The 24,152-nt window shown below is 37.3% G+C and overlaps 1 protein-coding gene across 1 annotated transcript; it reads left to right on the top strand.

The window, feature by feature from the left end:
* Positions 1-102: 102 nt before the first annotated feature.
* PEX1 (peroxisomal biogenesis factor 1) lies at positions 103-23,831 on the top strand. The gene is made up of 24 exons (XM_066553346.1): positions 103-230; positions 1,816-1,959; positions 3,954-4,037; positions 4,277-4,391; positions 4,481-5,253; positions 6,610-6,729; positions 7,448-7,571; positions 7,828-7,937; positions 9,132-9,232; positions 9,840-9,972; positions 10,551-10,647; positions 11,728-11,898; positions 13,166-13,320; positions 14,625-14,814; positions 15,008-15,174; positions 15,959-16,093; positions 16,682-16,746; positions 17,557-17,699; positions 17,777-17,880; positions 18,809-18,985; positions 20,521-20,751; positions 22,201-22,398; positions 22,748-22,878; positions 23,539-23,831. Exons 1-24 carry the CDS (start codon positions 111-113, stop codon positions 23,621-23,623), a joined length of 3,873 nt encoding a protein of 1,290 aa, XP_066409443.1. The 5' UTR covers positions 103-110; the 3' UTR covers positions 23,624-23,831.
* The last annotated feature ends 321 nt before the right edge of the window (positions 23,832-24,152 follow it).

Genomic DNA, 24,152 nt, shown 5'->3' with positions numbered 1-24,152 from the left:
ACCACTGCCCCGGGGGTGACGGGAGCATTGACCCCCGCGCCCGCTCCGGGTAGGCGGGCCCGTGCCCGGGCGGAGCGGGCGCGCAGGGCCGGCCGGCAGTGGCGGCGGCCATGTGGGGCTGTGGCGACCCCGGTGGCGCCGCCGCCGCCGCTACCACTGTCCTGAGCGGGACCCGCGACTGCTTCCTGCACCTGCCGCCCGCGCTGGCCTCGCTCCTCCGCCTGCAGCAGGTACCGGGGCGTCGCCGCTCGGGGCCCGGGCGCAGGGACACCTCAGGCAGGCAGGGAGGATTACGTGAGCGCACTCCCGCATTCTGTCACCATGGCGATACCGCGCCCTCCTCCCCTCCCTCACGACTCAGCCCCCCCCCCGCAACCGGGACCCCTCACAGGGAGACGTCGGGGAACCCCTCCTTCCCTCGCTTCCTGCCTGGCCCAGTATCGTCATCAATTCCTAATAAAAGGCGGGAATTTTTCTTCCCCAACGTGGTCTGGCACTGTGGGCATCTGCGTCTCCATCATCACTCCCTAATTCATACCAGTTTTCCCCGTACCCTGCTAGCATTAAGCGAATAATGTGTAAATGTTTAATTCAGGTGGGAGAAGAGGTGACAAATCCATGCAGAATCCTCCTTTTTCCTGTACACAAATAAAATATGTCACTATAGAAGGGCATTCCCGTCATGCAGAGCCCTGCTGAAGACGCGGGGTCAGCTCCGGGGAGTGCACCTTACAGCGTAAATAACATTTCACACGTGGAAACGGGAGCAGAGACACTGTGTGCCTCTTGTGCCATGCTCGCAGAGCTGAGTGCCAGCAGGACAGGGTGGAAAAGGGCAGGAATGAGCCCAGAAGGATGCGAGCAAAGCTCAGGAGAGCTGGCACAGCCCCCCTGGGCCGAGCAGGCCTCCCTCGCGTGGGTAACCTCCTGCTCTCAAGGCCAAAAAGGGCATTTCACAACAGGAGAACAACATAGGCGTGTAAAACCTGCTCGTTCACCCTTGGAGTAGTCGTAGGAGGTTGGTGGAATTGGAAGAAATGCGGTATTAAATGTGAGCTTCATTTCAGCTGCAGTTTCTGAATGTTTTACAGGTCTGTTGTCAAGAGAGAGAAGAAAGGAGTGCAGTTGCTTTGAAGTCTTACAGTGTCATTCTGTTCACTGTTTGTTATGGTGGACTCCTGCTTTTGTTTAACCTGAGCTGCTAAATGAAAAGATAGGCTCTCAGAAAACTTGATAGAAATAGTATCTTAAATACATCTCATGAATAAAAATGTTTAAAAGTGGATAAATTATTCCATTCCAAAAGCTGAATCTAATTGCAGAAGATATTAGAAAAGTTATTCAGTTTGACATCAAAATACATGAGCAGTTCTGAAACAGATTGATTAAATCATTTTTGTCTGAGTTAATGTGATTTTTGACTTATTCTAAATATGTCACAGAAGCACTCTTGGAGACCATGTAAATGTTATAATTTTCATGAAATCAAAGTGTACGTTTATTTATTTACCTAATTTGGGAAATGCAAACATGCGGTTACACATTTCTGTAAAATATTTTTTGATATATCATCATGCAGAAGAAAGAAAAAAAAATTAATTTTCCTACTTAAAAATAGTCCATAAAAATGGAAAGCTGTTTAAGAATTTAAACCAGCACTCAGTTCTATGGTGAGAGCTGTGCAAACAAGGTGTAAAATGCAGATAATAGCTTAATTCCTTTGATCTCTCTAATCAAATACAGTTTAGGTTGTCTAGTAGTCATCTCACTTAGATGGTTTTATACCAATTTGTTTTCTTTTCTTAAAACTCATAGGGCCAAGCTGTGAAAATATCCTGTGGTCATCAGCCAGTATTTTTGAGCTGGATGGAAACCAGGCATCGAGGTCACCAGTGTGAAAATATTGCAGAGATTAACAGACATTTGGCAGAGAAACTTGGCATCACAGATGGAGAACAGGTTTGAAGTGCTACCTTAGTTTTCTATTTAAATAAAGATTATATTGGAAGAAAAGTGAAAAGATAATTTTACATGAGTTAGCTATGACCTTATTTCATGTATTTAGACAGTTTCTTCATTTACCTGTGCTCATGAGAAAAGTTTACTATCATGAAATATCTCGAATATGAAAAGATTGGCTCATCAAACCATTAACATTTGCCTAAACAATGTTAGGATAGGCTTCTGGGTAGGTCTTTGCAGGGCTGTAACAACTATCTTCAGTGACATTAATTTTCAGAAAATGCACTTTTAAGCAATTGAAAAACTTGGAATGGGAATATTTGATTTGGAACTCTTGTAATTTTAAAGTAGCTATTGACTTTCTGCATATTCTTGTTTAACCTACTTGGGGTTTAGACTTTCATCCCTTTTTCACCCCTTCACCATATATCCCTTTCTCTTTGAATAATTGTATTCACCTCTTATGGATATATCTGTCTGTCTGTCTGTTTATCTGTCTACTCTTTGTACATTCATCTCTTACTCCTGAACACTGTTAAAATTCTCATAAATTACTCTTTCATTGAGCAGAAGTTAGAGATGCCCAAGAGGCAGACAGAGTTTTCTGACATGGAACTACTAAAATCACAAAATCAAAGGATTTTTTTTTTTTTTCTATTACTAGGTCTTTCAGAATGCATTAACCAAACAAGACATTTAACCAAACAAGAATAAAAAAGTACTGCTTTACACAGTGTCATTTTGTAGTATATTCATATTTGCCTATTCTCTTGTATACAAAATTTTGTTCACCATCATAGAAGACATCAAAGAGTGTGACTCAGAGCAGTGTATTATCTTACTTTGTTTACTTTTTAAACATATTTTCTCTAGAAATTATGTGTCTGTTTGCATAAATTTCCAGTTCAGTAGTTGAGAAACCAGGCATCTACCGTTTTTATTTCTAGCAACTAATAGCCTTCAACAGGAAAGCAATTGACAAAGGAAACCTAAGAAAACCTCAGCCAGGTATTGCTGGGAATAATCATCTGTACAGTCAAATAAATACATTATTAAATAGTTTCACCATCGTTTTGGATTCAGGAATTACATGTTTGCTGTATGATCTTCTTTTTGCTGGGCTGGGGAAAAGATATTCCTCTCAATTATTGCTTCAAACTAAGGACATAGAGGATTTCAAAACAGATTGCTACTTTTGTAAAAGGTGACCTAACGTAATTCTCTCAGAGAACAGGTAACTAGTTTTATATCAGGAAAAAAATTAGTAATGTTTCTTTGAAAATTAATTGCAAAGGTTTTTTTGTTGTTTTGTTTTGTTTTGTTTTGTTTTTTGTTTGTTTTTGTTTTTTGGCTTTTTGTTTTGTTTTTTGTTTTGTTTTTTGTTTTGTTTTTGTTTTTGTTTTTTTTTTTGTCAAATAAAACCTAATGAAACCTTTGGCAAAAATTGACTTTTGAAGTCTGTATTTAATGCATTCTGAAAGACCTAAGCCACAACAGCTTTAACATTCCTCCTGATTCACATGATACTAAAATTGTTCTGTGGAGATGGGGCTGCTTCCTATGAAACCATTCATTAAGGAGTTGGGCTTGCTTTTCTATTGTACTTTTTTCCTTATTTTCAGCTGGTTCTAAATTTATGCACAAGTGAATTAATTTTTCCAACTTTCTAAAATCCTGGGGACTTAAAGATTTAAAAATGGAAAGATGGTGATGTGATCAAGGTGTATTAAAAATGGATTGTTTGTTATCACCTGATAAACTCCTGGTGCTTTTAATATTCACTGCTTATTGATATCTCTGAGCCTAATGGAATCCATTTCCCATCCATTGAGCATTCATCTGCTTATGAATTACCTGGTGTCTTCAGGATGGTGTGTGTTTCAAGTAGTGAAAACATACAGTGAAGGAGAAGTCAATTTTCTAGTTGAAATAAAGATGGAGGTTTTATATAAAAAATAAGGAGTTAAATATTTTGGTGTTATTTTTGCCAGGTGTTTCTTGAACCCTGTTCCCATGTGTCCTCCTGTCAGCAAGTAGAAGTGGAACCACTCACAGCAGATGATTGGGAAATTCTGGTAATAAAACTTCCATTGTTCATGTTCTTGTCTTGCAGATGGCAGAGATTCTGACTCAAGCAGTTTTTTGCACAATGCCCCATTCCTTTCAGCCTCTAAGGAATACTAAATGTGGTGGAGTTTAGTTGTATTTTATATTTCAAATGGTGTATTAGAGAGAGACATACTGTTTTTTTCCTTCAAACAGATGTTAAAAAGGTATGCAGTATTTAATTTATAATGGTGTCACATTTCCCCAGGAACTGCACGCTTCCTCCCTTGAAAGACACCTTCTGGACCAGATTCGAGTGGTGTTTCCAGGAGCCATCTTTCCTGTCTGGGTTGAGCAGCACACCCATGTTTACATCAGAATCGGTAAGCAGCGCTCAAGGCTCTCGGAGCACCTCCAGGAAGCTGCTTTGCAGGGGTAGATGCATTCATTGGCATCTTTTGCTCATACTTAGGTACACTTGTGCCAGCAGCCCCATATGGGAGATTAGAGCCATGCACGGAGCTTCTGGTATGTCCCAAAACACATGGACCTGAGGAGAATATCACCAGCACACCTGCCACAGAAAGTGACATCTTGCTCAAAAATTTTGTGAAAAATAACATGGAACAAGAAGAAACATTAAAGGATCCTTTTGCCAAACAACCTTACTTAAAGCCTGGAGCCCTTGAGCAGAGTAAGACTGATGCAAACATGACATTTGGCTCAAATGTTCTTCCAAATATATGGAATTTCATAGGGAACATTTTTGCTAATACATCTGAGCAGAAACAGAAGACTTCATGTGATAACGATGAAATGAGCATCTTCAAAGACAAGCTGCTGAACTTAATTCACATGGATTCCATTTTTAGAGTATGCCAGTCCCAGCCTCCCAGCGTACAGAATGTATCCACCACTCATGAATTTCTGAAACACAATGCTGTTCACGTTTTTCCATGGAATTTAGAATATATTGATTTGGATCCAAATCCTGTAGTATCTTATGGGAAAATTAATGAGCTGCTTTCCCCAAGACAGCGTCATCAAGAAGCAAAACAAAATCTGCCACTTGAAAAGCAAAATCATTTGACTAGTGCACAAGACAAAAACCCTTCTAATTCTATTAGCGGCGAAGCATCCAGTGAGGGATCTGTTGTTCAAATTGTTTGGAATGGATTTGAAGACCTAAAGAGTGTCATAGAGTATGGCCATGATGGGGGAGCCCTGCATGTTGGAAGAGTTTGGGTCAGTTTGAGTACACCATATTTTGGGCTATGTATTTTATAATGTTTTGTAGTGGATAGTTGTGAACTGGCTACTTAACATGTGGTGTTGGGCTGTAGACTTTATGCTAATCTCTTGAGTTTACTAGAACCAAATACTGTTTGCTAGAGCTGTGTTTTGTACTCATTCTGGACTATATTACTTACCATCATGCTCCAAGGTGTACAGTGTACTCTGGGTTTCTGCACTCTGTAGCATTTTTACACCAAATGAGGAAAATGCTTCAGCATTTCTGAAGGGAATATATGCTTTCTTCACAGTCTGTGGGTAGCCTTTGTATTAATGAGAAAGTGAAAGTACCTATTTACATACATTCACTACTTTATTATGTGGCTCTTCATCAGTTAACTCTTTGAAATGTGCATTGACCTAGGGGTCATCAAAGGGTAAAGTAATGGGATGGTGTATCCTAGTGCTGCATAATGTTTGTGAATCCTTTTATACAGTCTTTAAAATATATATTGAAGATGAATATCCAATAACCAGCTTGTATAATTTAAACTGTTCTAGTTTTCATATGCCATTTTGCCAGGTGGCATAATTCTGGATATGGAGATACTGATGTTTCAGCTTGTTCTGATAGAACTACTGCCTGTTCTTTCTTTCCTGGAAGCACATGTGGGATCAACAAAAACAAACAAAATGTGCTTCAAATCACCATTTGACTATTTTGACATAATACAATTCTCACCATTCACTCATTGCTGTGTTAAGAATGAGAACAAGAGCCTGCAATGGTCTTTGCCATGAAATCTTTTGACAGATGTAAAAATTTTCTGAATGCCAGCTATCATAAAGTCTCTCACAGTTAAGAAATATTTATGACATGTTTTCAAATTGGTGTAAGTTTTAAAATAACATAGATTGAAAAGGAGTTTCCTTAAAAGGGCAAACTGACTAGTATGATTTAGGGACGCTGCATTTTCTGTCTCTCTGCTGCAGGGGTGCTTAGTTTTGGTCTCTGTAATGCTCTATGTGTATTTACTTACCCATGTAAAATAATTTTAATCAACAAATGAAATTAAATTGTTATTTTTCTCCTATACTAAGAGCATTCTTGCAATGTTGTAAGAATTTCTTCTACTTCTTTTTTGAGCTTTTGAGTTTATTAAGTTAGAAGGTCAGCTGTACTGAGCACTTTTACAAATAGGATGAAAGGTAACTAGAAGTGTGCATGTAAGAGTAAGATTTGGATATTACTGTCAATAATTCTCCTGAGGTTCCATTAGTGAAGAAATTGGTGTAGTATTATATATGCAATGTTATAACTAGCTTACTTTCTAATGCTTTTTTTTTCTTTTATTTTAAATTTTTCAGATTGCAGATGGCCTGAGGAAAAAACTAAATATTGCAATACATTCAACAGTCCGAATTAAGTCAGTTGAATCTATTCCTAAAATTCCTGTATCTCTTATACTGCAACCCAAACAGAACTTAGTGAGTTGATATTATTGGTAACATACTTGTTCATATATTGGCAAACTGATAATGTTGCTCTGGTCAAACTGGGGGGGGGGGGGGTGGGAAGGAGGGCATTGTGTTTATTTGTTTTAATTTGTTAGATGATGTTCTCTATAGAAATAATTCCAAAGGATTTTTTGGAGGGTATAATTTCTTGTGTTTTCTTTTGACTATGTAAATTTAAGTTAATATATTGCTATGATCTACTTAAACAGAGCTTATCTAGTATTTGTATTTTGATTAATGTACTGTGAACAGGGTTCTTTTTTTAGGGAAAGGGTGTATGAGAAAGAGAGGGATGTAGTGAGCACCTGAGATAAGTCTCAGGTCATTATCAGTGCATATCTTCAAACCCTGAGTCTGAGCAGTGCCCTTGGATCTGGGAAGGCAGATAAGTAAAACAAAAATAGAAGTTTTTTGTCACCCTCATATCAGTGTTCTGAAGGAAAAGTCTTTAGAGGTGGTCTAACACTCAGCTGTGGCCATAGCAGGGGCTGCACAGATGTTTTCCCTAGAGCAGTTGATAGAAATGGCGTTTGTGGGCAAAATGCTGTTTTCTAAATCAAGAAAACTCCTACTTCCATCTCTCTGCTGCTGTAAGAGAAACAAATGCCTCATGCATTGGAAGAAAAAACATTTTTACTTACAAATACCTGTTTTTTTTTTATTTACCTGCTTCCTTTTTCCTATTTAGCATAAAGATATATGCGAAGATGATGTTAAATGTGCATTCAGTTCTTGGCTGCAGGATTCCACTACTGATGATCACCCATGGATAATGACAAGCACAGACTGTGTACATCTGTCTGTTAAAGAAGGCAAGGATAATACTGTCCTGTCTACTGTGAAATTTACTTAGCCAGTATCCAGTTAATTTCTGTATACACCTTTTAACATAACTGATACCTCTTCACACTGAAAGTGTAAGCTTGAGTTACCCCTTAATAATGATTAATCTTTTTTAGTCTTTCATTTTGGATTATATTGTAGCAATATTCTAATCTGTCTTCTCTTGTGAGGAACAAAAGCTCAATGTATTTGGAGTTTTAATAGTTGTTCATTGTGTTTTTACAGGAATAGAGGAGTTTGTCCTTAGTGCAGCGCATCCCGTGCACATTGAAGAAAATAAGTCTGAGAATATTTTTATACTGAGTCCCAGTTTGCTGCAAAAGACAAATATACAAGTAAATATCACATAGTATCAGGTATCAAGTAATTTAAATTGTTATACTTGTTTAAAATGTATTGCATTTTGTATATATTTCAGTTTCCCTTTTAAAGTAAATAATGTCAGTCTATTAATAAAGTTATATCTGCATCCTCTATGTCATTTTGTAGTTTGAGGGCCTGCTGAAATTCTAGGCATGCCATGCTTGTCACTGAGTGTCATAGAGTTTGCACATCAAACTCTCAGAAAAATCAGTTAGAAGAGAGGAGAATCAGTACTGTCCATGTTTGAACATTCTTACACTTACTTGTATATGTACCATCCTTATACGTAGTTGTTCTCTCCCTTGGTAACTACCTACCACACTCAGCCTGCCTTTTCTCTAGTATAGTTTGTGTGCCTTCTGTTTCTTCCATATTTCATTTCTCAGGAGAATAAATATTTCTATTTAATATGAGAATTACTGCTTCCATTAGTAATTCCAGTTGACCCACTGACCATTGCTTTAGGGTTATGATTATAGGAGTAGGATAATGTTTTCTTCATTTTTAAATATGCAGTGAATTTTAGTGGAGAATTAAAGGCAATTTCAAATATAACTTACCTGCAAAATTTATAATTGCTGTTAAGAAAATAATAAAATGAGCTTTTTTTTACTAGTACTAAACTATAAGAAGGCTTCTAGAAATTGTTCAAGTGACTGAAACGAAGATGAAAGAGTAAAATGCATTTCTTAAGAGCTGTGTCAACTTGCCTGTTCTTACCTGTGACCCTCTGCAACCCCTGTTTGCCTGCCCAGCTTTCCATACTAGCTCCCTGGTGAGCAAGAGGGAAAAATTCATGCCAGGTGCATTGTCAAGTTACTTTTCACCCAGTCAGATTCCTGATCAATTTCACTATTCTGCCTCATGAGCTCTCCTGCCAGCAGGACGGGGAGAGCTGCAGGTAGGGGAGGAGATAGTGGGCTGCACAGTCTGTTATAAACAGCACTTGGCCCAGAATCTAATCTTACATTATTAAATTACTGTCAACACTAGATTGTATTTTGAAAGTAGTTGTATCTCTTCCATTTCTACAATGCACTTTGTTTCAAGCACAGCAAAGCATACATGCAGTGTTATCTTTGCACAAGTCCAGAAATGGCTGGTCACTCCATAGCCTTCTCCTGTGGTTATATTTCATCTAAAGTCCTAACTCTCCTTTGTTGTAGGTTCTTTTACATCCTCTAAGTAGAAAAGCTGATGATGACAAGCAGCCACCTATGCCTGATAGAGACAAGAACCTTCCATATCACAAACTAAGTGATTTAGGGTGAGACATTTTTGTAGGAAAAACATGGGAGGGAATGGGAATGAGAATTAGGAAAAAATAGCATTGGTGGGAAAGCAGACTTTTTGGAAACTATGCCAGATCTAAGCAAAACTGTGCATCTTTTGGCTTGTGTCAGTTTTTGCTATTCTAAGTAGCATGAACAGACTTCTACATAGCAGCAAGGGACAGTGGGGTGGTTTTAGCTGGGGTGTTCAAATATACAAAATTTTTAAGTTGCAGTCTGCCAATGCATGCCCTCCAGTAACTTCCACCTATTTACTTGTTCAGCTACATTTAATAGTAAGGATCTCAAAGAACTGTAGTTCCTAAAAGTTTTGTTGCTATCATCAGCTGAGGAGAGAAATGCAGAGTGCTGTGGTCATAAGTACAAGGGAAAACAGCAGTACTGTGTAGCTAATGTGAAGGGATGGGGCAGAGGAGACATGAGAGGCTTGGAGTGTTGTGATAGCGTGCTGTCAGTGCTGGGAAAGGCAGCTGAGAATGCAGTCTGTCAGCATTCTAACTCCCCCATAGTGCAAGATTTACTGCCTACAGAGTGTGCACTGATGCTACCCCTAGGTCATTTACTGTTTCCTTTCCCCTACAGAGGAGTGGAAAAATTAGGCACATCTTTATTTGAACACATAAGCCACAGTCTTCTGGGGCGTCCTTTATCTCAAAAGCTGGCTGCTAATGCTGTGGGACTGCGAAGTGGAGGAGTGCTTCTCACAGGAGGAAAGGTACTCACTTCTGCTTTCACCTGCAAACCCTTGCACATTGTTTTCCATGGTTGCAAACTGGTTGACACTAGTTTTCTTTTCATACTTTGCGCTGAAGATACTTTGTTCTGAAGAATAAAGAGCAAGCTGAAAAAAAGAGCAGTTAACTGAACAGAGATAATTCAGTAAAATATTATCTCACACACACACACACACACACACAATGTGTGCAATCTTCAAACGTATGTGTGTGTGTGTATATATACATGCATAGGTATTGAAGATTGGTACCAATGCAGTTTTAATAGGGGATTAATCTACTTTATATTATGATAAACACCTCTTGTCCTTGAAGTATTTAAAGGAAAATAAGCATGTAATTTCTCTTGTGTTCTAACATCAAATGGCAGTGGGGTTGATACTGTTATTTGGCTGTTGCCTCTTACAGTGATCCATTTAATACCATATGCCACTGAACCTGAGGAATAAACCCAGTGTGTGTACAGCTTCCCCAGCTTGTTGACTGGTGCATACTGTGACAAAAACACAGAAACACATTGCCTCTGTCAATTTACTTTAGCTCACATTTATTTTTGTAGGGAAGTGGAAAGTCAACATTAGCAAAGGCCATCTGCAAAGAAGCTTTCACTAGACTGGATGCTCATGTAGAAGTAATTGATTGTAAAGCTTTAAGAGGTATGACAATAGTTTATTTTAATCTCAAATCTTTGCTGTACAGTAGAGGCACAGTTATGAAGTACTGTATTTGGTCTGAATAATTTTTTTAGCGTTTTTGCTGTTTTCACAATGATGTTTGATGCCCCACAATTACTATCTTCAACAGTCTGATGAAAATACAGCTACTGTAAGTTTATTTCACATTTCCATCAGTTTCTGTCCCACATACCACCAGCAATTCAAACCATGCTTGCCATGCTAATTTCTAATTGTTACAAAATAGGAAGAAGTTGCAAAAATTGAACTGTTTTTTCAGCTGTGCTAGCTGGAACAAATGTTTTGTTAACAAACCGTAAGTCTTAAAGGATACCTGTACTCAGTGAGAGGATAACACAGGCACCAAAAAAGGATCAAATGACCAACTGAAACCTGATTTATGGTGGCATGTTTACTAACCTAGTGTATTTGGCATTAGGCATCTAACACTCGTGATTAGAGATGATGAGATGACTCCTTAGGCTTTGTGAGTTCAAAATATTTTACGCAAGGATGGAAGAGCACAAAGGAGACATTTTTCTGCTCTTGCATTTCACTGGGTTTTCTAAATAGTCTTGCTGTTACAAGGGCAGAAAATACTCAACTGTTTTCTTACAGAGCCCTTATATTTCCTCACCTACTCTTTTTGCTTAAATCACTGCTTAAGCTGGAGCTCCTTGCACCAGAGAAAAGGGGAAAGATTGATGATGAACTAGGTCCTTTGCTCTGGAAAATTCTTCCAATTGCAGAATTCTTTAGTAGCTATTTTAGAATGCTGCTAATATTTCTCTGGTTTTAACTGTCTGGAAATTAGACTTGTAGGCTTCTATAGTGGTTAGTAAAAGATGATTAATCTCATTTTAGATTGTGTGGAGCCTTCTAGTACTTTTTTGATTGAAGGTGTGGACTCTCTTCTTTAGTGCTTGTTGATTCTGGTTTAATCTTGGTATCTGGATTTATAGATGTGAAGTCAAAATAGACAAAATAAAACATTGAACAAGATGTAGTCACTCTGATTTTTTTCCTGATATTTTGTGTCATTCTAATAGTATTTTGTTTTAGGAAAAAGATTAGTAAACATAAGGAAACATGTGGAAGAAGCTTTTTTAGAGGCAGCATGGAGACAACCATCCATTCTTGTGATGGATGATCTTGATCACATTGTCGGAGTACCTTCTACACCAGAGCATGAGAACAGCCCTGAAACTGTTCAGAGCAATAGACTTGCTTATGGTAATACTGTTCTGCCTTTGTCTAGATAGAAATATAATGCAACTTAGAATTTCTTACCACTTGAGTTGTACTGTCCTACCTGAACAATTCTGTCTGTATCATTATTGCCTCTGGACCATGTGATATTCAGGCAGGGACTCACAAATTATGGTATGTAGGCATTTGTTGATCCCTAGCTGAATCAAAACAATGCACTCTGGATCTTGGAGTAGTCCTTGCCAATGTGCATCCACCACTGCTGCTGGTAATGCCTGTTGTCAGTACCACTGCCAGTGCTTGAGGCTTCTGTGTTCTTTTTCTTATTACTTATACAGCCAAGTAGTTGCAATTGAGTACAAACTGCAGCTAAACCTTTAACTGATCATTTCTGATAAACTGATTTTTTGTTTTCCGTAATTATTATTTATAATTACAGTGATACATCAATTTGATACTTACTGATGTTGAGAACCAGCTCATTTTAGATGAGTACCATCTTCTTTATCATCCTACTTAGTATACCTTGTAGAACTTCTGTTTTACAATGTAACAAATCACAAATGTTAAAAACAAGATGATCAGCTGTAGTTTGACATCCTGTATATGGTTCCCTTTTATTCCTGAAAGTCTAGACAATGCTAAGTTGCAAATTAAATCTAAATAACCAAGATTAATAAAGCCATAGCCTTCCATTCCTTAGCACAGTTTGAGGGAGTTAGAATAATTTTTACTGAAATACTTCTGAAAATCAGAAAATCTTACTATAATTTCTTTCTAAAAAATGTGCTAAGTTGCATGCAGAATTGTTTGGTTTTCTTACTACTTTTACTTAAAGGTATAATGCATACAACAGAGCTTTAGAGTTTTAAAGATTTTTTCTTGATGATCTACCTTGCATCCTTAATTTTTTTTTTTTAACTTTTATGTAATACCTTTCTCCTGGAGTGCTTATTTTCTAGGCTTAAGATCTGGGTTTTTTTCCTATAACTTTTTTTTTTTTTTCATTTGCATGGAGGGAGTAATAGCACACAAAAGTAGATGCCATCGGTGACATTACAAAATCAGCTTTTAAAAAGCACTTCTGATGGCATTTTCTTAATGGAATATGCTGTCCTAGAGAGAATCACTTTTTCTTTTTTATTTTTTCGTTTAAAAAAACAACTGTAAACATGGGAATAAAAATAATACGTTACAAAGCCGTTGTATTTTGTGTGCACTAATGCTGCTCTCCAGGTTAGGGTTATTTTTGTTCTTTTGCAATTCATGGAGCAATATCTTCTGTGTTTAGTTTTGAAAGATCTGATGAAAGAAGTTATTTCCATGGGGAGTTTGATTGCATTAATTGCCACGAGTCAGTCTGAACATTCCCTTCATCGTTCCCTGGTTTCAGCACAAGGAACTCATGTATTTCAGTGCTTCAAATGTATCCGATCTCCAGATCAGGTAAATTCAAATAAAAATGCTTAAAATGTTGTTTGCCTTCTCAGCAGCCTCAAATACGATGCTGGAACAGCTGCAAAAATAGTAGGTTATACCTGAAGATGAGAAAAAAAATCTGGAAATCTTAGAAGTTCTTTCATGATACTTAAGTACCTCAGAATCTGTCATTATAAAGTTAAAAAAAGTAAGAGTAATCCAGTAAAAACTCAGAGTTGGCACAGTTGGCCCCACTCTTCACTGGTAAGAGAAGGGTGTATTCAGAGGGCGTTTCAGTTCAACATGAAACAAGTCAGGTTCTCTAACACAGGTGAGATATGCATGTCTCCTTGTTACCTCCAAGGGGATGCTGAAGGAGCAGCTTTGTAAAACATGTAAGTCATCCAGTTAGAGAAATGAAGTTAAATGTGTGGTTTTTCACAGCTCAGTGAAATAAGTATGTCCCTAGTACATGCATTTTAAAATTGGGTGAAATAAGTATGTCCCTAGCACATGCATTTTAAAATTGTTATTAAAACTAAATGTTAATTTGATGGGACAATTTTAGGTTTGTTTCCATATTAATACTATTCCTCTACTTTTGAACATAGTCCAGTTTGAAAAAAAAATGGATAAAGAGAAGAATGAACAGTATTAACTTTCATGCAGGAGAAAGCAGATACTTTGAAACCCTCATCCCCCAATGACTTATTTGTATTTAGCATGAGTTGTTGCTGTCTGTGTGTCTTCAGTCACAGGCCAGCTGTTAAAAGCCACTCAGGAGGGGATGCTGTGTTAGATGCAGTTTAACTTTCTCCCACTTCCTGCAAGTCTGCTTTTATTGTTTTTAATACTAATACTGAAATTAAGGATGAGTCAAGATCTCAAAAGATACCCTATTACTTGAAGTTTTTTTATCTAGCACAATACATTGCATCTCAAACATATTCTTTGCTCATGGTGACAAAAATAAATGTGTTCTTTTTCCTGTGAAACAGAAAAAAAGGATGTAAAACAGTAGAATCTGGGGAGAGATGGATGTTTCATTATTAATGTTGAATTTAAAGTAGCTCTGGTGAGGTGAATATTTAAAGTTATAAAATGGGTGAATTTATTGAAGTGCACCTGAAGCACTAGCATTTGTTTATATTTCTTAGGTTTGGTTATTTAAAGGGTTGGTGTTGTACAAATATTTAAGGAAATTTTAGTAAGTCATACCTGTTTTACTTTTTGAATTCCTGAATTCCATATAAAAACTCAATAAAAAACTCCATATAAAAACTCCATATAGTAAACTCAATACACATTTGCTGCACAATTCTGTTTTTCAGAAGCAAAGATATGAAGTGCTGTATTCCATAATAAAGAAGAAACTGAATTCTGATCCAAAGGACTTCTCTGATCTTGACCTCCAGTGTATTGCAAAGGAAACAGAAGGTTTTGTTGCTAGAGATTTTACTATGCTGGTGGATCGTGCCATTCATACCTGTGCTGCTAACCAGAATGCATCAGATAATGGTGGTATGTTGACAACAAAATCTCTTCATTCATAATCTTACTTCTGTTATCCAGAATGCAGAAGGAAACCCCCAGGTTTTATATTTTATGTTTAAAGTTTCTTTAATTGTTGAGTATTGTAAGAAGTTTGTTACTGGCAGCCTGTTTATTTGGGGTTTTTTTCAGGATTTTTTTTCTTTGTTTTTTTTTTAAGCAGATTTGAACCTGTCAACTGTGGATTTTCAAACAGCTCTAAAAGATTTTACTCCATTAGCTCTGAGAAATGTCAACCTTCATAAACCTAAAGACCTTGGCTGGGACAGGATTGGTGGCTTAAAAGATGTGAAGCAAATGCTCAGGGATACCATCCTGTTACCTGCAAAGGTACTAAGTTCCTTTAAATTAGTTACTTGAATTTTGCACATAATGTTAGTAGGGAAGAATTATTTTTTAAGGTTTGGAAAGTGTTGGATAGAAAGATGACAGGCATGATTTTGTAGCTTTCCAAACTTCAACTGTCTTCAGCTACTAGAAAACACTTTCTCCTTCCCCTTCTCTCTTCCAAATACAAAAGGCAATGGCTGAGCTTTGCTACAGAGCAAGTGTTGCTCTACAATATTGGAGTATTGCCATACTTGCTTGCAGGGCTTGTGATTAGGCTCTGTAAAGACAACATTTCCATCTGTTTTCTACAGTGCTTTTGCTAGAGGAGTATTTTCTTTCAGATGAATGCCAATCCATCAGTCTCATTTTACTTTGGCCTTTCTGCCTTGCTTAAAACTTTAATGTTGAGATGAGTCACTGAGCATTGACTCTTCAGAGAAATGACTGAATGGTATATTTGATCATATCATTCAGCAATTAAAACAGGAATTTAGAGCTACTAGTGTATGGAGAATATAAAGCTCTAGTCCATCCCTATTCCGGCCTGTTTCCTCTTGGTAGAAAATCCCCTTTGTTTGTATTTTAGGTACCTCTTACACCTAGGAATCTAGTTCAGGCCCAGGTAAACTAAAAGCAGTCCAAATGAGCTCTTGGGATAATACTGGGAATATAATAAATCAGATGCATTCTCTTTAGACAAAAATTATCACTAGTCAGTGATGTTCCAGTACGTTACAGAATACTTGCTTATTTTAGAATATATCACATTGAAACTCTTTTCCAGTATCCAGAATTATTTGCAAACCTACCCATACGGCAGAGATCAGGGGTTTTGCTGTATGGAGCACCTGGAACAGGAAAAACACTGTTGGCAGGAGTGGTTGCAAGAGAGAGTGGAATGAATTTCATCAGCATCAAGGTAGCAACAGTTTAAGCTTAATTGATTCATTTTATTAATTGAATGAAATCACTTTACATAATGCCTGAAACTATGTGCTTGTGAGGGCAAAATAGTACAATAAGAAACTCACATATAAGTGAGTCTCTGGATATACCTCTGGATATCTGATTCCTGGAACTTCACAGTTTTATTACTGAGATTTTTTTTGTATACTTATTCATTAGGCAGAATTACAAAATTTAATTAGGTGTTCTTAGTTTCTCTTTTTTTTTTTTTTGTGAAAAGATCCCAGATTTTGATTCCACTGGACAGTGAAATTGAGCAATATATTTTAAACATTTTTAAAATACAGTGTAAACCTTTGCCTTGAGATAATGTAACACGTGTTCTGTTACGGTACAACAGTGGAAATTATTACTTTAAAATAAGTTGAAATCCTTGAAAAATTCTGGATTATCTAGACCCCTTGGCTCTTCTGTTCAGAGATGACACTGTCTTGGTTGCAAGAAAATTCAGTCTAGTACACAAAGTATATGCTGATGTTGGATTACACATTAAAACTAAGAAACATGTCATGAGTATTGTTTTCTGATTATATCTTTTTAGGGACCAGAACTGCTCAGCAAATACATTGGAGCAAGTGAACAAGCAGTTCGAGATATATTTAACAGGTTTGTTTTGTAAAGATTTGTGATCTATACATTTCACTGGTTGAAGCAGAAATAAATAATTTTGTTGTCTGAGGAGGCATCAGATAAGAGCATCTGAAATAATCAGTTGTGCTGAACCAGATGGGTGTATCTTGGCAGATTCAACCTGGCCATCATTGTTAAAGAACTGCCCATTTTGGCTCCAGTGAGGACTGTGCTTTTGAAGCTGAACTCCCAGTTCTCTCCAGCTACAGTGCATTGGTTCACATCATAGAATTATCTTGGAAAACACATCCTGAATTCCTTTCAGATGTTTCCAGAAGATAGTACTCCAGTTGACTGTACTCCATGTAGTAATGCACACTCAATACCTAGGGTCATATTAAACTGGGTATTGAAGTCCTCAATACCAGTAGTTATTTTTTACAGATGTGCTCTTGCTGGCCCTCAGTGCTCCCTAATGCCAACATATCCTACATAGCCTCTGCTTCTCAACTTATCACGTAGCAGTCTTTTTGTTAGCTGTCTGTAAGCCAAGAACTCATCTGCAGTGACTGAATTTTAGAGCTTTCATGTATATTAATATGACAGTTGAGCACTTAGAAATGATAAAGTGAGTGCTAAGTATGTCATAAAAATGAGCAGTGATTCTACTGCAGCCCAGTTTTCAGAACCTCCTAAATTTTACAGAAAGCAGATTTTCTATTCTGTCATTAAATACAACTGTTCTCTGAAGCAAAAAGCAACTACCTTCAATATTTCTAAGCAATTCTACCATTGAATGAAACTTTGACAGAAAAATAAGTATTGCTCATTTTTTTTCCATTTTAGAGCTCAGGCAGCTAAGCCTTGTATTGTTTTCTTTGATGAGTTTGATTCTATTGCTCCTCGCCGAGGCCACGACAACACAGGAGTCACCGACCGAGTGGTTAACCAGCTGTTGACTCAGTTAGATGGTGTGGAAGGCCTGCAAGGTACCAATTCACCTGTGTCTTCCTGTTTATGCAGAAGTTAAGCAGATGCTAATGGCATTTTTCTGCACTTTCCTAAGGAGTTTATGTGCTAGCTGCTACCAGTCGCCCGGATTTGATTGATCCTGCTTTGTTAAGGCCAGGTCGACTGGATAAATGCCTGTACTGTCCACCTCCTGATCAGGTGAGGAAACAAATAATTTCATGTGAGAGGCAAGGAAAAAAACAGACTAAGGGGTTTTATTCTCCTTTTCTTTATATGTAGTAGCATTTCAAACTTGGAAAAAGTGGACTTGATTTCCCAGCTCCAGTTATACAACAGTATAAATTCACTGATTTTAATGTCAGTGTGTTCGCATAAAACTAGGGAAAGAAAAGGTGTTTAGCACAGTCTTCTGGATCAAGTCATATCCTGTGGATCTAGCTGATTTTAAAAAAAATAGGCAACTAATTTGCAGAAAGAAACTGGATGCAGTGTAGTGTGTATAATGTTTTCCACCTTACTTTGAAGTATCAATCCAGTGGATTTGCCATTTGCTTAAACCATATCCAGTCCTCAGAGGTTGTACAATGTGTGTTGCCAATTCCCCATTTTATGAGAAAATATTAGCACTACTTATTTTCAGATTATTTCATACATTTAATAAATACCACATCATTTCATTCTGAAACACATATGATCATCCTGTGCCACCTTCTTTTTTTTCCTTTTTTTTTCTTTTTTTCTTTTTTTTTTTCTTTTTTTTCCCCCTTTTTTTTCTATTTTAAAGTTCTGGTTTAGAGTAAGATCATTCAGATAAACTGAAGCATTTCACTTTCATCATACTTTTCTTTACAAAAGGACATATGAGAAGCAGAGCTCACCTTCATATTTTTATGTATTTCATATATAAAATCCCAGATATTGACTCAATATATTAGAGAAGTATATTCTCTGTATACTACATTTGGTTAAGGCAGTATCTTTCTAGTATTAGGGCAGTATCTTCTTGAAAAAAGATCCTCCCTCCCTCAGAGAGGAAGTGGCTGGTGACAGGGCTAAAGCACCATCTAGCAGTCAGGACAAGGAAGAAAACAGGTTGCTTTACTGGCTTTTTTTTCCTTTTTTCCAGAATTCACGCTATGAAATCTTAAAAGCTCTCGGTCATTCCCTGTCTTTGGCAAATGATGTGGACTTTCAGGATTTGGCAGCAAAAACAGAACAGTTCACCGGGGCTGACCTAAAAGCTTTATTGTACAATGCCCAATTAGAGGCAATCCATACTAATTTAAATTTAGGTTTAACACAGGTAAATAAAACTAATATAAAAGAAGTCTCTCCTGTTTATTTTTATGTTGATATGTTTGAAAGAGTTAATTGTATCAATGGGGATTTTTAGCTAAATTATATTTTCTTATATTTTTATACAGAGCATTAACATTTTAAAATGTTTGCAGAAAAATACAAGAATAATGTAATGAATTGGTTTAAATACTTCTTAAACACGAGGTTGTTCTCATTTAATGATAGGTATTTATTGTTAAATAGATATATGTAAGCCCAAATGTGTTCATCACTGTTGTGAGGAGGGATTGACAGGAGGGATCCCACACTGAATTTCTTAGGAGCAGGTAGCAAATTCAGTTTTGAGATGGCACATTTTAGATGATGGAGGAAATGGGAAATTTGTGGATTTGGGGGAGTTGTTCCAGCAGATTGGGTTTGACTGAGGTCAGGAGAGAAGTGGCAAGAGGATGGCAATACTGAAATGGCCAACTCTGCCTCATCTTCCAGGTAACAACTGGTACTTGAACTTCCAAAGTACAGGATTCCACCCTTGGTTTCCACCCTCATGTGACTCACTGGCAGATCCTTCCTCTTTTAGCCTCTGTTCAGCCACCTCTGCTCACATTTTTAATGCCTCTGGTTCTAGCTGGAAAGGAGCAGGCATGGATTCCACTACTATGTGGCCAAAGGGAAGGGTTGGGTCAGGGGTGCACAATGAAGGAGACCCTCTTGAATTCTTTTTGCCCTAGCTGTTACCAAGGAATTGGGCTCTGAAGATGTGACTCTTAGTATTGAGAGTGTCTTCCTTAACACTCCCTTCACTTGTAGCATCAGTAAGTAGTTGATACCTCATGATTATCCATTATAGGAAGAGGTTGTTGTCTCAAGCAATGGTGTCCAGAGTGGTGTGCACACACCCCAGAGAAAGCACAAGGCAGTCCATTGATGTGCAGGAGGAAAATATTAGAGCTTCAGTGGTACATGTATAATTTACACATAATACCCATTTGCTTGGTAGAGTGTGCTCAGAAATTTTTGACTGATAGAGACCATCAGAGAGGTTTGCAGACACCAGTTTAAAGCAGCAGCTCTGATTTCCACATCGGTATTTAAAGTGTATTGGCTATAGACTAAAAATTAGTACAGCAGTTCGGCACTATAAAAGTAGACTCACTTCAGCCTCCCAGAGCATTTTACACAAGATACTAATTTGCTTGGCAGGTAAAGTAGAGACAGAAGTGGTGCAGTTCTATAACACAGCACATGCATGAAGTTTCCCAATGCTTGCTGTTACTGAGAGTGTGAGGCAGTGGAAACAATAAAACCTTAAAATTACCTCCTGAAACTATTTTTCTAGCATGAAGACAGAAAGTTCTTAAAGGTATTAGATTTTCTCAGCAAAATATTTAGAAATATACTCCTAGAGAAAGACAGATTACTACTAGAGTCAAATGTAAATTGATGCTCTCATTTGCACTGTATATCAAATCTTTTAATGTATTTCTGATTGTAGTTTGTTATGAGTTAACTCTTGTAATGTTCTGGTTTTTGTTACAGGATTTTGGATCTAGTTCTGATAGTGACTTCAGTCTCTCTTCCATGGTTTTTCTAAATCACAGCAGTGGCTCAGATGATTCAGCAACAGATGGAGAAGCAGGGCTAGAGCACTCTCTTATTTCTTTAGATATGTCTGATTTGCTTCCTGAAGATCCAAGGTCCAACATGTATCGTCTTTATTTTGGAAGCTCTTATGAATCAGACCTGGGGAATGGAACTCCTTCAGAATTGGTAAATTTCTCACTTAAAGTTTTGAATTTTCTAAATATTATTAGTTGAGAAGCAGAAAAAACATACCATTTGCCTGGTTCTGTTTATAAATACAATTATATTGCTTTGACCTTCAGACTGTCTTCAGATTATACTTAGTAGTCCACAGTGAGGAAGGGGATGGAAGGACATGATCTGAGAAAATACAATATGGACTTCTCTGCAACCTTGGAGGAGTTTAAAGTCAAAATCACAAAATACTGCTTAATACCCTATAATTAAGCAAATTACTTTCATGTTAGATTTTACTCTCTGGTCAAGTGCCTTGCTCCCTTCCGGAGTTCTTCCAAACACTAAAATAAGTTCTCGACTTTTTGGTGGTTGGTTTGCTTGTTTTTTCTTTAACTTAGTTTTATTGCTAAAGAGTGACAACCCAGCTTTCAAGAATTAAGTTACAGTCTCAAGAATCAATGAACCTTTTTCGGTTCCCAACAAAACGTGTATTAATAGAATAGTCAGACCATGGAATTGTGAAAAAGAACAGAACTAAACCTTAACTTCTATCATTGTCTTTAAGCAGAATTCCTGATGTTGCATCATGTTGCACATAAAGCAGCATGTTCTCTGGCCAGTTTGCAGGTAGGGATGTGCAGGTTGGCTGCCCAGCACCTGCACAGTGATCAGCTCATCTCTTGGCCGGCAAGTCAGCAGAACAGGGTTTGCTGCCTCTGAGCTCCTTACAGTAAGCACACAATTTCAGAGTTTGTGTGTGATCTGTAGGAAACTTATTATCAAAATTAACTTCAATCTGTTGTAGAACTGTCACTACAAGTAGTAATCAAAGTTCTTAGTCTCTTGTTTTCAAAACTGTCTTGCATTGATTCTTAAAGCCAAAAATAACTTTGACATTAGAGAACTACTGACTGCTAAGGTGCTTTGGTACGTTTTATCTTGCGTTATGGGTGATAGTGTTCGATTAATGTAACTTTAAAGACTTAGTTTTCCTCTGACTGTGAAAATTCTTCAGCAAGGATTCTACACAAGGACTTTGACCTCTTGAAGTTGTTGAATTAGAAAGGGACTTACTTATCAAATGCACAGGGAATTTGGAGGTGGTGAATATTTAAATTCCAAAGCTACTCGTCCAGATTTCAGAACCACTGATTTTCCTAAGTAATTAAAGCAATGGACTTTGCAGACTTTTATTCTTTTTCAGATTGCAAAAACAGTTACATATTTTCCAGATGTGAAGCACTTCATTTTCAAATTTGGCCTTTTGCCCAAACACTTTGGCATATTAACTTAAATCTTTCTGTTCAAAAAATTTCATATGTAATATATTTTAAAGAGAAAGCACTCTTTTTTCCAGTGGAGGCAAGCTTATATTGAATTGTAGGCTAATTCCTAATAATGGAGTTGCTCCTTTGGGTCCATAATGAGTTAATGTATTTCCTCTTGTGATTAATTTAGAGCTCTTTGTGTTTGTCTGGTCCAAACTCCATGACTTACGACTTCACCAGCATCACTCAGAGAGATGTTGCATCCTCACAGCCTGCAATGCTTAGAACAGCTTCTCAAGAAGGCTCCCTGGAGAACCAGGAGCAGCAAGCAGAGCACCTGAGGACAGAAATCAATGCTAGCAAGGCCAATTACAGAAGCAAGAATGGAGTATGGCACTTTTAAAAATTATTATTTAGTCTTAATGCTTTTAATGCTTTTCTGTTGTTTTTCCACACTTCTTGGTATTTCAGTAAATAACTTCTGCAATAATATTAAATACTGTGTAATGAAAGTAGCAAAGATAAGTGATACTTAATTTGAGGAAAATAAGCCAGATGTTAGCATTCATGTAATTCAACAGTTATTTCTGTTATTTATTAATATGGAGGGGGGAAAGTTGTGACTGTTTTTTAATGCATTTGCCTGTACATGTAATGGGAGGTTCCATAGTTAATGATATTGATGGCACTGTGTTTCTGTAGAAATGTTTCATTGTCTGCTCATGGCTCTTTTCAAGGAGGACAGCACCCTTAATCAGTCAGTGCTTCCCAAGACCACTGTAACTGTCACCCAGTCTCACCTGATGGCTGCTCTGCAGGGTATGAGACCATCCATTAGTCAGGACGACTGGAAGCATTTTACTGAATTGTAAGTATTTTCTTGTTAATTTTGAATTCAGTGGAGATGTGGTCTTACCACATTCCTTATACATCAGAAACACAATAGTTTAAAATAAATGTGGGGACTGGCAGCAGATAGCTGATAGCTTTTGACAGCAGTTTTTTAAGAAATACTAAGTTACATAGTGAGAAAGAGAAACTATTTTACCAGTGAATTGTCTTATTCTTGTAGGACCTAGAAATAACAGACCAGGACTCCCTAATATTATGTTAAGAGCTATAACAGTACAAAGAGGATCTTTAGGTTCTAGGTCTTTCCTGCTTCCACTTAGTAGTAGCTCCTTGTATTTTCAAATGGCTGGAGTTTGGCCCTCTGTAGTGATCTTTGTAGCTGCTATGTTTGGGAAAGGCAATAAACTGTAGAAGTATAAACATACTAAAAAGGAGAATGTGTCTCCTTGGACTTGGAGACCAAAAGCTGGGAAAAAAACCAAAGGAAGCAGGGCAGAGAGTTCTCTGAATTAGGTGTGTGGGTGATAACTCTCCAGGTCCCCAGGTCTGAGGAGACAGGTATTTTTCATTTACTTGAACATCTGGAGTTCTGTGGTGCATTAATATGCATCTGAAGAGGCAGAGACAAAAACCCACATTTCAGAAGAATTTGCTAATGTCTTTTTTTTGTTTCCAGGTATGATAATTTTCAGAATCCCAAGAAGAGGAAAGTACAGATTGGCGCAACATTCAGACCAGGACAAAAAATTACTCTAGCTTAGTGATTTGTATTTGCTTGTAATTGCTAAACTGTAACTGGAAATGACAGATGTGATTAAATCAGATTATTTATATTCATATAGATTTATTAATGCAGCAGTTGAAGATAAGTTTCTTTTAAACTAATATGCTGTAAAATTATGTCACATTTTATTTTGAAGAAAATTGTCCTCCTTTAGATTGATATTAAATTTTTTGAGAGAACATTGATTATGTTCTGTCCACTTGTTTATCATATAAACTTTTAAATTTTGTTTTTTATCATTTACTTGCAACAATCTAGCAATGATTTCCTGTCCCTGCTTACTCCCTCACAACAAATGGAAACTGGTCAAATAGACTGTAATATTAATGGGGGATATGTTTTTAAAATAGTCTATAAAGCCATTCTCCAAGGGCCTTTGGAGGGCTTAGAGGAGGGTGGTACTTCATATGTATATTAGCAAGCAACTAGACTAATATTTCCAGAATATAGCAGGAAAACCAGACCAAGATACTTGCATCTTGTTTTCTGCCACTGTTTGTTAATCA

Source organism: Molothrus aeneus, chromosome 1, assembly GCF_037042795.1.
Source record: "Molothrus aeneus isolate 106 chromosome 1, BPBGC_Maene_1.0, whole genome shotgun sequence".
Lineage (NCBI taxonomy): Eukaryota > Metazoa > Chordata > Aves > Passeriformes > Icteridae > Molothrus > Molothrus aeneus.
This window is presented reverse-complemented; position numbering and strand designations above follow the sequence as displayed.